The sequence below is a fragment of the Lucilia cuprina genome, chromosome 3 (genome assembly GCF_022045245.1).
Source record: "Lucilia cuprina isolate Lc7/37 chromosome 3, ASM2204524v1, whole genome shotgun sequence".
Lineage (NCBI taxonomy): Eukaryota > Metazoa > Arthropoda > Insecta > Diptera > Calliphoridae > Lucilia > Lucilia cuprina.
In genome coordinates, this window is record NC_060951.1 from 32,211,927 (window position 1) to 32,228,375 (window position 16,449).

Here is a 16,449-nt window from a genome sequence, read left to right on the forward strand (position 1 = left end):
ACATACAAGTGTTTAAAAAAAATTTGTTAAATTTATTAGTTATATATATTTTTTTAACAAAATTCAGTTTATGTTTTTTTTTTTGTTTAAATTAAGCTTAGAGCTGTTTTTAATCCTATTTTATGTTTTTTTTTGTTTATTTTTTTTAATTTTTTATGTTTTATATAATAAGGTACAATTTTCTTTATACAAAATTTACATTTACAAATATTTGTTTTTTTATTTATTTTAAAAAATCTGTTTTTTTTTCATTTATCTTTTAAATTTTCTTTATAAGGCTTTTTTGAAAAAAAAAAAAAATTGTTTAAACCTTTATATTTTTATGCCATTTGTTTAATTTTTGAGAAAATTCTATGTCCTTTGTGTTTCCCTTTGCTCTTGACTTTTTGTTTTCTTCAGTGGCACTCTCACAAATGTATTCAGTTCTTCCGTTTGTTTTTTGGAATGTTGTGCTAGTTTTTTAGAATTTCTATTTAGATTATATAATTCTAAATCTTCCTCTTCATCATCGTCTTCATCTTCGATATTTATCTCACCATGTTGTTGTTGTTGCTGTGTTTGCACTTGTCTTTCATAGTCGATTTCCTCTTCTTCTTCTTCTTCGTCCTCTTCATCCTCCTCTCCGAGATTAGCTTCAGCATCAACTTTTAGTAGAGTACTTGATGAGGTAATACGATTTTTCCGACGTCCATTGGTGGGTATTTTATTGTACTTAGTTGTTTTACGGGCCGGGTGGTTTGTGGAGCGCTAAAAGTAAATTTTAAAAAGAAAAAAAAGATTTTAATTTGAGATTCCCTTAAAGTGGAATTTATATATTAATTATGGATCGAACTTGTATCTATTCATCGGTACTTTTGATTTGACCTCTTAAACCCTCAATTCTCAAAAGTGTTTTGTTGACAAAAATATGGTCGTAAATGCCTTGTGGATGAAAAAGTTGTATATACCCAACAAAAATTTGCAGTTAAAATTCAAGTTTTAAAATGCTAAAATTTACTTACATAATAGCATTTTAAGTCATTACTTTAACACGAAAAAAACATTGGAAACAAGTACTTACAGATAAGCTGTTATTTAAGTACTAACTACTTTCGCCTGGGATATAAATATATAATTTTGTTTCTGAATTATAAACGAGGAAAATAATACATTACTTGTAAGTTAATACTAGACACAGTTTAAGTAATAGAGACGCTTGTAGCAGTCATTCAGAAGTAAATTGTTGACTAAATACAAGTAATTACCAAGTTTTTGTTGGGTTTGCATTTTGGTCAAAACAAATATCCATTTACATATGTATATAAAAAAATTAAACATATAAAAATATTCTTAATGCTGCAAAAAGTTCTCTCTATATATAGGCTGTAGTTTCAGCTCCTAAAATTATCCAGTTTTTTTTCAGTTTTGTTTTTTCTGTCTAAAAACGGCATATTTAATGAGGTATTTACTTGTATCTTTTTTGCCTCTCTTCATATATGCAATGTCTAAAGGATATAAAATGGGATTTTTATATGACAACATGATGCTTAAGGCTAAACGTATTTGATTTCTAGGTTTTCAACATAATTTTTTTACAGGGTTTATATGTATCTTAATGTGTGTATTATAGGTCATCATAGTAGGGGTATGTAATGATAATGTCATTTAACTTGTAACTCTTAAAACGTAGGATTTTTTTAAATTTAAAAAAAACTTTATAATTTTGTTTTTCTATTTTTTCATTATGGTTGTGGCAACATATTATGGTTAAAATTATGTTTGTAGTCTATATATATTATGGTTATTGTTACAATTTTAAAATATCATATTATGATTAAATACAGTTGAATTATTTTATCATAATATTTTTATTTACTTTAGTATTGTTTGTTATACATGACTATATTATGATCCAATTTGATCAAAATTTCGTTAAGAAATATTTATTGAAATCTTATTTATTTACTGATTACTGAATCAGTAAAATTATAATTTCTAAAAAAACAAAAAGTAAAAACTTATAATAAATTACACGACTCACAAATTTCAGTTTGATTCACAAAACATACAAAGTGAAATACTTATACATATAATGTTATAAACCAAATGGGAATTATTTCAACTAATTCTATTGTAGCGTAAAAAAACACACATATGTGCAACAGCATATGTGTGAGGTGGCTAAAGTTGTTTTATTATTGTACCAACAGACATAGAATAACTTTGCTGATCAAAATTATTTAAAAAACCCATTCTTCTGGAAATAAATGTCTAATGAAGGCATTTCTCATAAACAACTGTTTGTAAAGACACTTTTTTGTAAAAAAAAAGAGACTTTTCTATAGAAGGACATTCTTTTGAAGATAAATTTTAAAAAAATTATAATTGTGAAACATTCTTAGCAAAAACACCTTTCTGAACCAGTTTAGTAATTTGCTGAAGATAGATATTAAATGAAGACATTTTTCTAAAGGAAATTGTTTAGCAAAGAAACTTTTCTGTTAAAAAAAGCAAAGACACTTTTTAGCAAAGACACATTACTAAACTGCGTACGAAATGATACATTGCTGATCAAAATTGTTTAAGAACGCCATTCTTCTAGAAATAAATATCTAATAAAGGCATTTCTTCTATAGACAATTGTTTAGTGAAGACACTTTTTTGTAGACAACTATTCTAAAAAAATACACTTTTCTGAAACAGTTAAGTAATTTTCTGAAGATAGGTATTTAGTAAAGACCTTTTCTAAAGAAAACTATTTAGCAAAGACACTTTCCTTTAAAAATCTATTAAGCAAGGACACTTTTCTGTAGAAAAGTGTCTTTGCTTTCTTACGTTGCTTAGCAAAGACACATTGCTAAGCAACGTAAGAAAGATATTTTGCTGATCAGAAATTGTTTAAGAAAGCAATTATTTTGGAAATAAATATCAAATGAAGGCATTTTTTCTATAGACAACTATTTCGTGAAGACACTTTTTTTTGTAGAAAACATTAAAAAAAGAGATAATTTTCTATAAAAAGACATTCTTCTAAAGATAACTGTTAAAAACGTATAATTGTGAAAAATGCTTAGCAAAGACACTCTTCTGAAACAGTTAAGTAATTTGAAGATAGATATTTAATAAAGAACGAAAATAATTATTTTTTCAATAGTTAGTCAGTTATTTCGTTTAACGATGTTCGTCCGGACCGCGTGTCCATGTAAACATTGTTATGAAAGTTCAGGTCGCAATTTTCAAGATAATTTAATGAAACAAGGACAAAGCCTATTGAAAATGGTTCGTCCGTCCGTCCGTGTGTTCATGTAAACATTGTTATGAAAGTTCAGGTCGCAATTTTCAAGATAATTTGATGAAACAAGGACAAAGCGTATTGAAAATGGTTAAAATTGGTCCATTATTTCACCTAGCCCCCATACAACTGAAAAGAGATTTTCTGCTCATAATTATGATCTCGATGTAAGTTCGCACAACTAAGTTTTATGGAAGACTTGTTGATCTTGCCTAATTTCGGTCACATTCGGTTTTCGGAAATGCTTGTCTCTCTCTGTTTCTTAGTATTCTGTTGGCTCGTTTTTATTAAAATCGATTAAATTTCGTTTTTAAAGCTATACTTTGTGTCGAAATACAACACTTTTAAGAGATTTCATTTGGTGGATCTGTGTAAATGAGTTCACTTTATAATATTGACACCAAATTGTACAGATTCCAAAATTTCGTCTCAAATCCATAACATTTTAATACCAATAACACATGTTTGTAAGTTCTCAAAAGGGAATTGTTTTCAAAACGTGTACTTATAAATGTATGCAACACAAATGTGTGCGTGAGTGAGGATAAATGTCTGTAACTTTATGCCTGTATTTTATCTTTATGTTTTAGCCTATTAAAAAATGGCTGTGTGTCATTTATTTAAATGGTCTTTAAAAGTACGTGTATGCTTTTCAAGTACAAAATCCAATATTTTGTATTTTTTTCTACAATACATAAAAAAATTGTTTGAAAAGTTTTTTTCTCGAAAACATTTCTACTGCTAGTTTTTATAGAATTTTTCTTCTTTGTTTAAAGGCTTAAAATATTTGCAAATTTATAAAATATTTACAATTTTGCTACTAGGGTCCTGGTAGTCATTTTAAGCTATACAAATATGCCAAATTGTATGTGGGAATATGTATGAGTGTTTATTTAGTTATATGAAGAGTGTAATATGTAAAATATTTATATTAAAAAAAAAACGACAGTTATAATACTAGACATTGATAAATTGGCGCCCCTTAAATGTAAAAAAAGTAAAAAAAATTGTGCCGTCGAAAAAAAAATGTAGAGAAAAAGAAATTGAATACGATTTTATTTTGTCTATCTATTTATGTCATAATGTTTTTACAAGCGATTAAATTTTGTTCTTGTCAATTGACATGCTATAAAACATGTATTGGTGATAAAGTTAAACAAATATATAAATACATACACACATACAAACATATTTATTTGAAAATAAAAAAAAACTGTATGTGCAGATACATTTGGGTAGTTTATTATTAAAAAAACAGTATTTAATAAAAAAATATTTTTAATCCAACAACTAAATAACCTCCTAATATTTATACATAACATACATGTGCGAAGCTGTCCTTATAAAGTTCATACATGTTTTTAGTCTTATCCTTTAACATTTACTGACTAATACCATCTTAATGTCTTGTTTTTTTAGAAAACCCACTGAAGCATAATTTAATTGTTAAAATTTTTACATAAAATTTACATAGAAAAAAAAAAACAAATTTAGGAGTTTTTTTCCAGAGATTACATAGTAAACAAAGTTTTGTATTTTTAATCCTTAGATTTTCTTGATTAAGGCATAAATAATATCCTAAAATTACCTACAATAAACATATACATATAAAGTTGTCTAAAATAACTGTTATTATTGTAGAAAATATCCTTGAAACTGGCTTTACTTGCATGAATTGGTAAAGTATGCAAATATGTTTATAGGTATTAGATGACATTGATTGATTAATCATAACATACATACAAAAAAGGATGTTTATGTTAGAAATCAATTAATATTAAATTAAGTAAAATCAAATAGGCTAAAAGAAAAAATGTCAAGATTTATTTTTTTGCTTGATTTAAATAACTCAATGATAACACCTGACCTTTATTCATATTTTAGAAAAATGATTCAAGATTATTTTTGTCATAATATATACCAGAATATGTTTAATGTACTAATTTAGAATATCGTTAAGATTAAAGAACATACTGCAGACAAGACCATAGTCAATAATGTAGAACACTCTATATTCAAATATATAGACTTCTCCATTGACAAGACTATAAACCTCTCTAAAGTCAAAACTATAGAATAATCTGTAGTCAAGACTATAGACCAATCTGTAGTCAAGACTATAGGCCAATTTATAGTCAAGACTATAGAACAATCTATAGCCAAGACTTTAGACCAAACTACAGTCAAGGTTATAGACTAATCTATAGTCAAGACTATGGACCAATTTACAAACAAGACTATAGAACAATCTATAGTCAAGACTATACTATAGACCACCCTATAGCCAAAACTATGGACCACTCTATAGTTAAGACTATATACTACTCTAGAGGCAAGACTATAGTCAAGACTATAGACCAATCTATAGTCAGGACTATAGACCAATCTATAGTCAGGACTATAGACCAATCTATAGTCAAGACTATAGACCAATCTATAGTCAAGACTATAGACCAATCTATAGTCAAGACTATAGACCAATCTATAGTCAAGACTATAGACCAATCTATAGTCAAGACTATAGACCAATCTATAGTCAAGACTCTACCCAATCTATAGTCAAGACTATAGACCAATCTATAGTCAAGACTATAGACCAATCTATAGTCTATAGTCCAATAAATCTATAGTCAAGACAATAAACCAATCTATTTTCAAGACAATAGATCAATCTATAGTCAGGACTATGGGTCAATCTTTAGTCAAGACTATAGATCAATCTATATCTATAGATAAGACTATAGATCAATTTGACTATAGACCAATCTATAGTCAAGACTATAGACTAGGCTATATACCAGTTTATATTGAGGAATATTCAGCAGTCTGACCTATTTACGACTTTTCTACAGTCGAGATAGCAGATCAAATTATTGTCATTATTATAACACATACAGGACTATAGATCATATAAACCTAACCATAGTCACAGTATACTGACTTTTAGTCCCGCCTATAGATACGACTACAGAATAAAAAACTTCTCCTTTATCAATTTTAAATTCACTTTGAAGAACATTTTTTATTAGAAAATCTTGTATGACAAAAATCTTATAATGTCATAACTTCGAATTATTCTTTAAATATAATATTTTTTGATATTTTTATCTTTTTATTAAAAGTCTCCGCACAACCTCACTCAGACCTTATAAAACATTATCCTTGTAGTTAAGACCTTAACACGTCATAACGTCAAATTCTTCACAAAATAAAGTCAACAAAAGAGCAGGAAAAATCCCAAAAATAATAATCCTCTACATAGTACAACATACAGAGTAAGATATGAGGGGGAGTGTAATCAAAAATATGATTTCATATTTGTGACTTGTATGTTTAGTATTGCAGACAAGTGACACATAATAGAGGAAAACATCGCACACATCTATAATACATATTTAAGTATTTAGGCGAGAATACATGACCTGGCTTTGTGTCAAACAAAATAACAACAAATAGAGCAGACAATCCATGTATATACAAACATATACAGTACGTGTAATCTGCTTTTTGATTTGTCAGCAATACGAAGTCACCTACAAGGATTTGCTTTCTCACAAACACACACAAATACATATTTATGTGGGCAAAAACATACATACAATCAGATTCCCCAAAAATCCTTAGTTTGCCAACAACAAGCTAAACTACTACTAACACAACTACATAACAACTGAACAAACTTAGTGAAGATAGTGGCAACAATATGATAACACGGTTAGTAAGAGAGAGAGAGGGGGAGAGAAAGAGATTTGACTAAGAAATCCTTATTAAACACCTTAAAATGTACCAACCTGTAAGACGGCAAATATGACAGCGAATACAGTAACAATAAGTAGACAGGCAGCAACCGCAATAGCTGTTATAGTTGTTAACGGTGAACCGACACGTGAGAATAAACCACTAACACCTGTTGACGAACCATCTGTATCATCTAGTAAATTCCCATAAAGACCGCCACTATTGCCATAGGAACTACCAAATTGTTGCTGTTCGGCTGCGGCTGCTATGCGACGTTTGCCAGCAGGCGAAGCATTTATACAACCACCTGTGAAAATAAGCGTCAAATAAACATATAAATGAAAAATCATATTAGTAAGAACATTTAAACAAATATTTATTTAAATGGGCAGACAAGATGAATATGTCTCTTAGATTAGTTGTAGTTATATAATTAATTAATTTATAATTTCATTGAACTTACCGGTATCTTTATCACAGTGACAGCAGGATTGATCCTCGGGCGAAGCATCGTTGGCACAACAGGGTACACACTGATTATTGAGACGATCTAGATGTAGGGGAAAGGCACAGGTTTGACAGGAATATTGGCCGGGTCCTGTGCAAGAACGACATGATTCATGACATGTTTTGCACGTTTGCGTTGGTGAATCGTAGTATTGTGAACCTAAACATTCCATACAGAGACCACCATCCAACATAAAGTGTGCAGGACATGAGGTACAAGCTAATGGACCAGCACCTGAATAGAATGAAATGATTTTGTTTTCAAGAGAGAGACATTTAATGAAATGAATTTTATGTAATACAGATGTCCAAATCACAATTGATGTTGTATCGTTGTAGTGTTGTATGTCATGAAAGTTTTTCGAATAAAATTTTTGAAACAGAAACAAATCAATAATAAAACAAGTATGAAACTATAGCCGGGCGAGGCCGACCATATAATACCCTACACCTTTTACAAAAATAAAATGTAATTTAGTTTTTGAAAATAAAACATTTAAGTTGAATTGTACCTTGCCTCATATATAATTAAACCATTTATTGTTAAATAAAATTGTGGACATTTAAGACAAATTTTGAAGGAACATTTTATAGGGACTAAGGTCAAAAAACTATAGAGTTCATGATGGTCATCAAGGCTGGTAAAGAACTTGCTCTTTAAACATTTCGTCGAGATACGAGTATATTAAACATAATCCAATGAACCCGACGAATAGGGCTTCGTCGGGTTCATTGGAGGCTAGGTGAAATAATACATCGATATTAACCATTTTCAATAGGCTTCGTCTACGGTACCATAGAAGATCATGTGTTAAATTTCATTGGATTAGCTCCAAAATTGTGACCCGTAGTTTGATTACAAGGTTTACAAGTCCTATTCGTGGGTTCAGTTTATGGCGGCTAGGTGAAATAATGGACCGATCTTAACCATTTTCAATAGGCTTCGTCCCTGGAACAATAGAAGATCATGTACCAAATTTCATTGAATTATCTGCAAAATTGCGTTCGGTAGTTTGATTACAAGGTTTACATGGACGGACAGACAGACGGACGCAACGACGGACATAGCTAAATTGACTCAGAAAATGATTCTGATCCGATTGGTATACTTTAAGGAGGGTATAGGACCAATATTATTGTGCGTTACAAACATCAGCCCAAACCAAATATACCCTCCCCACTAAAGTGGTGTAGGGTATAAAGAAAATACGACATACTACGATACAACCGTACAACACCGATTATAAATTGAACAATAAAGAGTCTTAATAAAAACGAATTATATATTTATATAGTTTTTCGGAATAACGAATGAATTGTGAAAAAGCTTTTTACTTTTTTAGAATGTAAGCTTTTTACTTTTCTAAGCTTTCTTTTTCTAAAACATATTTGGTAAAAAGCTTTTTGTAAAAATTTGCATGTAAGAAGAATTTTGTAAAAGCTTTAATGAAGCTTTTTTCAATAAAAAGCTATATATTGAAAGCTTTTTACTTTTTAAGCTTTCTTTGTCTAAAACATAATTGGTAAAAAGCTTTTCGTAAAAATTTGCATGTAAGAATTTTGTAAAAGCTTTTAATGAAGCTTTTTTTCAATAAAAACCTATATATTGAAAGCTTTTTACTTTTCTATGCATTCTTTTTCTAAAACATATTTGGTAAAAAGCTTTACGTAAAAATTTGCATGTAAAAAGAATTTTGCTAAAGCTTTTAAATAAGTTTTTTTTTTCAATAAAAAGTTATATATTAAAGCTTTATAAGATAAAAGCTTTTTCAGTAAAAAAATAGTTTTTGAAAAAATGCTTTTAAAACGACTTTAATTGGAAAAAATCGTCCTTAAATACTTTTTAAAATTCATAAACTTCTCATTATCTGAATTAGATCTTAAATATTAAAAACTTATTAAAAAAAACAATATAAACTTTAGTTACAAAAACAACTTAAAAGAAATTTGCACAATATAAAAATGTCAATTTCCTCTTTAAAAAAATATGTATTAATATTGCATTTTTTCGCTATAAAAATTGCTATTGACGGAACTATATGTTACACCTTAAATTTAAACACATACAAATTGCAACTCAGACATATAAAAAGAGTACATACAAAATTTAGGTACACACACACATACACTGACATAAAACAAAAAAGGAAAAAACGTATATAACACTTACCATTACAAGTTTTACAATAATGATGACACTTTTGACAACCAAACTCTGACTTATAAAAACCTTCGGGACATTCAGGATGACATTCACCACCAGCTAACTGCCAACCACTGGGGCATTGAACGCATTGATCACGACGCGGACCACTGCAGGTATGACAGCTGAGATAACACTTGGCACAGGTGCCACGGTCGCTATAATAACTGTACACGGCAATGGTGATGATGACCACGTTGAAAAGCACGATAATAATGGCAACAATGGAAAATTTCATAGAAAGAAAAAGTTTGAATAAAAGTTAACGAATATGTTTATGTATATAGTCATAATGTTTCATAAAAGTAAGTTTCTCTTTGGAAGTATTTTATCTTTTTTTTGTAAAATGTTTAAGTAATGTTTTAAGTGTTAAGAGTTTTCAGAAAAAATAAACTATGACTTGTCTAAAAGTTTTGAAAAAAAATACAAAAACAAAACAAAGTACATTGTTTAAGTAAATAGTGGCAGAAGAGTGGATCACAAAATTTTAAGGGTTTTTTTAATGGGAATTATTAAAAAATTTCATATAAAGAGACAATTATGAATAAATTGCTATACTTGCATGTCAGTAATGAGCGTTAAAGTTATTTTCTGAGAGGGCCTTATATTAGAGTAAATTGTGGACCAATCCTTGTTAAATTGGTAAAGAGATTTTTACTCGTATGAAACTTGCGAAATTGCCCATTTTCAATACCAAACCGACCTTATATATAGGAAATATTTGTGTAAAATTTTAACTCTCTAGCTTTCTTGTTCGGACTGTAACGTGATTCAAACAGACAGACAGACGGACAGACATACAGACGGACGGACAAACTTGTCAAGATCGTGTTGGGGTTTAATAAGGACCCAGAATATATATTAAATTTCGTGGATATAAGACCAATATTTCGATGTTTTACAAATGGAATGACAAAATCAATATATCACCGTAAAGGATATAAAAAGAGAAATTTTCATAAAAAATTAAAATTTTGAATAAAACAAGTCATTTTTGAAAATTTTCTATAAAAGAAAATTATCGAAACTTATCTATAAAAAGAGAAATTTTACACGATTTTCCATTATTAAAAAAAAATATTTTTAACATTTTCTATATAAAGAGGAAATTTTTAAAATTTTCTATAAAAAAGAGAAATTTTCGAATAATTTCTGTAAAAAACAAAAGATATAATTTCTATAAAGATAAGAAATTTTAAAAAATTTCTATAAAGAAGAGAACCTACCAAGAATTTTCTCTAAGAAGAGACATTTTCAAAAAATGTCTATAAAGGAGAGAAATTTAAAAAAAGTTCTATACGGAAGAAAAATTTTCTAAAGTTTCTGTAAATAACTAGAAAAATTTTATTTTCAAAATAATATTTTTTTTGTGGAGGAAAATTTTTCAAAAAATTTCTATAAATACGAGAACTTATAAAAAATTCTTAAAAGAAGGGAAATTCTAAAAGGAAGATAAATTTTCATAACAAATTCTATAAAAAAGAGAAATTTTTGAAAAATTTTTATAAGAAAGATACATTTTCAAAGAATTTTCTTAAGTTTTCTCTAATTTAGAAAAAAATTGTAATATAAAAGGAACATTTATAAAATTTTCCAAAAATTTCTATTTCCGATTATTTTCCAGTAAAATTAATCATTAAATTCAATAATTCTGCAAAAATTTTCTAATAAAACAAATTCATTTTTTCAAAACTTTTCAAAAACTAGAAACTTTTAACAACTTTTTATAAAAAAGGAATTTTTTTTATTTCTACAAAAAAGAAAAGTTTTGAAATTTTTCTATGAAAAAATGAAATTCTAAATCAAAAATCTTAAAAAAGAGTAAACTTGAGCTGAATATCTATTAAAATATAGTTTTCTTATATTACTGATTAAATTAAATGTTAATATGAGTTGCTTTTAACAACTAATATGTCCATTAAGATAAAAATATTTTTCTTTTAAAAAAATCAATATGTTAAAATTTTATAAACCTATTATAACTCGATTTCATAGTAACATTTCGTAAAAAACAAAATAAAAAAGGGAAAACACTTCTCAACAGCGAAACAAAGTTTTCTTCTTTTATGACCCACAATACTTACCCATCGGCACAGGTAGTACGACATTCACCACTTTGTAGTTGTAATCCTTTGGCACAGGCCGTACAATTCATACGTGAGACACATTGAGTACATGTATGTAGACATTTAGCACAAACGCCAGCTTCCATATAGAAACCATCATCGCAAGAGCTAACGCAGTGATTGTTTTGCAACAGCAGACTTTGGGGACAACTTAAACAATTTGATTCGGTGGGTCCATCACATGTCTCACAAGTGCTATGACATGGATGACAATGGTTGTTATCATAGTATTCAGCTGAAAAGAAGAAAAAAGGAATTCAAACAAAAAAAAAAAAAAAAAAAACGATGTAACAAAGTTTCCAATTTGCATTAATAGAGTCAAAAGAATATATATATACAGATTGTACTAGAACTGTAAAAGCAGCCTGAAGGTTTTGAGTGAAATCGTTTATTTTAAGTTTACTACATTTGGTTTAAATTTTTTTACAATAAACTCAGTTATAAACATGGGATTAATTTCATTAATTTCTTTCATTTTCGGTGAATTCTTGTAATTTTTTTACAATAAACCTTTAATAACTTTATAAATCAGTTATAAATATGAAATTTATAATATGAATTTTTAAAAATATAATGTAGTTCAGTTCTAGTTCAGTTTTAGTTCAGTTCTAGTTCAGTTCCAGTTCAGTTCCAGTTCAGTTCTAGTTCAGTTCTAGTTCAGTTCTAGTTCAGTTCTAGTTCAGTTCTAGTTCAGTTCTAGTTCAGTTCTAGTTCAGTTCTAGTTCAGTTCTAGTTCAGTTCTAATTCAGTTCTTGTTCAGTTCTAGTTCAGTTTTAGTTCAGTTCTAGTTCAGTTCTAGTTCAGTTCAAGTTCAGTTCTAGTTCAGATCAAGTTCAGATCTAGTTCAGATCTAGTTCAGTTCTAGTTCAGTTCTAGTTCAGTTCTAGTTCAGTTCTAGTTCAGTTCTAGTTCAGTAAAAAATTTTCAGTACTAATTTTGAACATTATTTTTGCTGCGATACTGTGTAAAGTTTTAATATTAATTCCAACAAAAATAATAATTTAGATCGTATATTGCTGCAATTTTTTGTTCTTTTTAGCTTTATTTAGTACTTTTAATACCGCTATTTGCCCAAGGTCGCTTTAAATGGAGAGGAGTTATAAACCCAATACGAAAACCAACAACAAAATTCAGCAAATTTTTGTTATATTACTGTATAAACAAAACACACCACACAACAGTAAAAATTATGAATTGTTTGCATTTAAAATTACTCATCCTACAACATTGAGACAGGTGAACGAGAATGAGCAAGAATGAAGAAAATGGTCCACATAACAATATAGTAAACAAAGATCTAAAGTGTTTTTTTGTTGTATTTTCCTTTTATGTTTTTTAAAACAACAATTTATGGTCAAATATATATATTGTATATAAATGTAGGTGTGTGTATGAAAGTACTGTTGGCTGTTGTTGTAGATATTGCTCTTGTTTTATTTGGATGACTGATAAAAATCCAATTTAAATTATGCATTTTTATTGCGTACAATATGTTGTTGTTATTGCAGATAAATTGCCTTTTGAAGAGATTGTTGTTTTTTTGCCTATGTATGTAAGTATGTGTGTATATATATGCACATATATCTATGTGGCTGTATTTGTATATTTTTACGTTAAATCTATAAAGTAAAGCATACTTTTGGGTGATAAAGGTAATTTTAATGACATTTGCTTTTGAAATTTAATTTAAAAGACATTCTTCTTATTTAAATTACATTTTTAAAATGAAAATAAAAAGGTACAATGTAATAAAGGTTAATCTAGATAAATATGGTAACACAATTTAATTAGAAAGTTAATTAAGAATACATACTTATAAAGCATGAAAAATTAATATATTAAACCCTTTCAACCCTTTTGAAAACTACGTAACCTCTTACTTGATTTATTAACTTTGTTCAATGAAAATAGTCAACAACTTTGTTTGGAGAACAAAGATATTGAGTTTTTTCTCGTTTCTATTTTAGTATATTTGGTACAATGCTGATTTCACATGATTGATGTAAATGTTGTTTTTTACCACATTTCAATTCGTGATCTTTTCAGAAAAAAATCTAGAGTAAAAACTCTCAACGGAAATGTCAACAAACAAATGCGTGAAGCCCGAATGATTAACAAACGTTCATATAAATCAAATACGAAACCTCTATTGTACAAGGCTCTGACACCTTGGTCAAATATTAGAAGGACCACCATCATAAAATTCCAATACACAGCAATATATATTTGTGTATATGTATAATTGCCTCTAAAAGCGTCCTGTAAGAGGTGTTATCTTGAACAGAAAACAAATTTTTTTAACATTAAAAAAAAATAACGTTAGGTGGATCCTATAAAAGGAGTAATTTTCAACATTTATAGTTCAGTTCTAGTTCGGATCTAGTTCAGATCTAGTTCAGATCTTGTTCAGATCTATTTCAGATCTATTTTAGATCTTGTTCAGTCCTAGTTCAGTTCTAGTTCAGTTCTAGTTCAGTTCTAGATCAGTTCTAGATCAGTTCTAGTTCAGTTCTTGTTCAGTTCTAGTTCAGTTCTAGTTCAGTTCTAGTTCAGTTCTAGTTCAGTTCTAGTTCAGTTCTAGTTCAGTTCTAGTTCAGTTCTAGTTCAGTTCTAGTTCAGTTCTAGTTCAGTTCTAGTTCAGTTCTAGTTCAGTCCAAGTTCAGATCAGTTTTTTTTCAGTTCTAGTACAGTTTTAGTTTAGATCTGGTGCAGTTCAAGTTTAGACAATCAATCAGTTTGTACAAGTCTTCTAAAATTGGGAAAACAACAATGAAGAAAATGAAGTGTTTCACTCCTAATGTACACATGTTTCTGAATATATATACATATGGGTATATACATATATCCTTAAGCTTATTGTGTAAAACAAAGAAAACCCACAGTAAAAGAGACACAACGAAAAAAATCAACGGTTGACCTCTCTACCCATCCCAACTGCTTTTCTCATTTCAAATTCATACTCACATTCTTCGCAATTTTCACTACCGGTAATGATACATTTTCCTTTTTTATTGCGAGTCCAATTTTGCAGGCATGTTAGACAAAAACCATTGATCGTGCATGTGGCGCAACCCGTCGGACACGCTACACATTCTTGGCGTTTTTTATCAGCATAGTAACCGTCTGGACAGTGATTTAAACATTTACCATCGAGAGCATAACGACCGGAACGACAAGTGATGCATTGTGATTCCGCTGAACCGTTGCAAGTGTCGCAAGATGAATGGCATGAAGCACAGCTAAAACGAAAAAAAGTAAATAAGAAAAAAGTTTAGCAAGTAAGGAAATAATTTGGTGAGCGGTTACAAATGGGTTTAAATTTAACAGTAACAAAAAAGTTAATTAAAATCAAACCTTTAAGTAGACTTTAAGAAAAACCTTATGTAGCATAGTTTTTGTTGTTTCAGAAAGCATTTGCATAAAAGTTAGGGATTTTTTTTGTTTTAGTTTCAAATGGCTTTTTGATTGCTACTTCTTGCCTCAAAAAACAAAATATTTTCCATAGTTATGCAGCAAAAATTTTTGTATGCAATGACAAAAAAATCAAATTGCTACCAATGTTTAGCAATTTTTCTATATTTTAAGTTTTAGTTTGAAAATTTTTTCAACTAATAACGAAGAATGGAAAATTCTTTTTAAAGAATACAAAATTTATTTGTTCATACCTTAGCTCAACAACTTCTATTGTAACTCAAACACGTTTTAACTTAGAAAGATACATTACCCAACATCGACTATTGAAATATATGTATTTTAATACCCTACGGCATTATATTATTTTGAACTTGAAGTTGCAAATTCACTTAACAAGAAATTCCGCAAATTGAAGGATTTCCGCAAAATTATAAGGATTTGCCCATATTTACCCCTACTCTTAAATAAAATCTATTTTTATTAACAAAGAGTAAAATAATTGCGGAATTAAGACAAGAAGCAAGGTTAATGTTTTATTTTTCAAAAAATAATCCATATTTATAACATACTCCAAGATATAGTGTATCATAAGGTCGTTTATGCCCGCCTATAATTCATACTTTTTTCTATAGAAAGAAACTTTTCATACACATACATATATACATTTGTATATATATATATTTTTGAATATTTTTCAATTGCCACATCATCATTGATGCTGCTGTTGCAATAACTGAATACAAAAGATGTTGTTAAGTTTGGTTTGTAATTTTTCTGAATCCTTCTTCTAAGTATATTTGTATGTACATGTACGTTCGTATGTACGTGGTAAAAGTTTCAATTGCATTTCATTCATTGCATTCAATTTGCATTGAATATGAAACTATAGAAATATGGAGAAAAAATACTCTCATTATGATGATGGTTGTATTAAAGCTAAAGAATTCTTTTGATTTGCATGATTTTTTTTTTTCATTAGCATAGTGGCTATAGTATGTGGCCATGGGCCTTGGCAGGTGTGGGGACATTATAATTATTTTTGCAATATCTTACCTATACTACCTAAAATTTAAATGAACTTGAACTAGAACTTAACTAGAACTGAACTGGAACTGAACTAGAACTGAACTAGAACTGAACTAGAACTGAACTAGAACTGAACTAGAACTGAACTAGAACTGAACTAGAAC

The 16,449-nt window shown here is 28.7% G+C and overlaps 1 protein-coding gene across 1 annotated transcript; it reads right to left on the reverse strand.

The window, feature by feature from the left end:
* Window positions 1-291: 291 nt before the first annotated feature.
* Window positions 292-15,615, reverse strand: LOC111680806 (furin-like protease 2). The gene is made up of 7 exons (XM_046947041.1): window positions 15,611-15,615; window positions 14,810-15,084; window positions 11,804-12,080; window positions 9,687-9,886; window positions 7,473-7,751; window positions 7,063-7,316; window positions 292-747 (listed from the first exon to the last, which is right to left on the reverse strand). The coding sequence occupies exons 1-7, from the start codon at window positions 15,613-15,615 to the stop codon at window positions 352-354; spliced, it is 1,686 nt and encodes a 561-aa protein (XP_046802997.1). The 3' UTR covers window positions 292-351.
* Window positions 15,616-16,449: the final 834 nt, after the last annotated feature.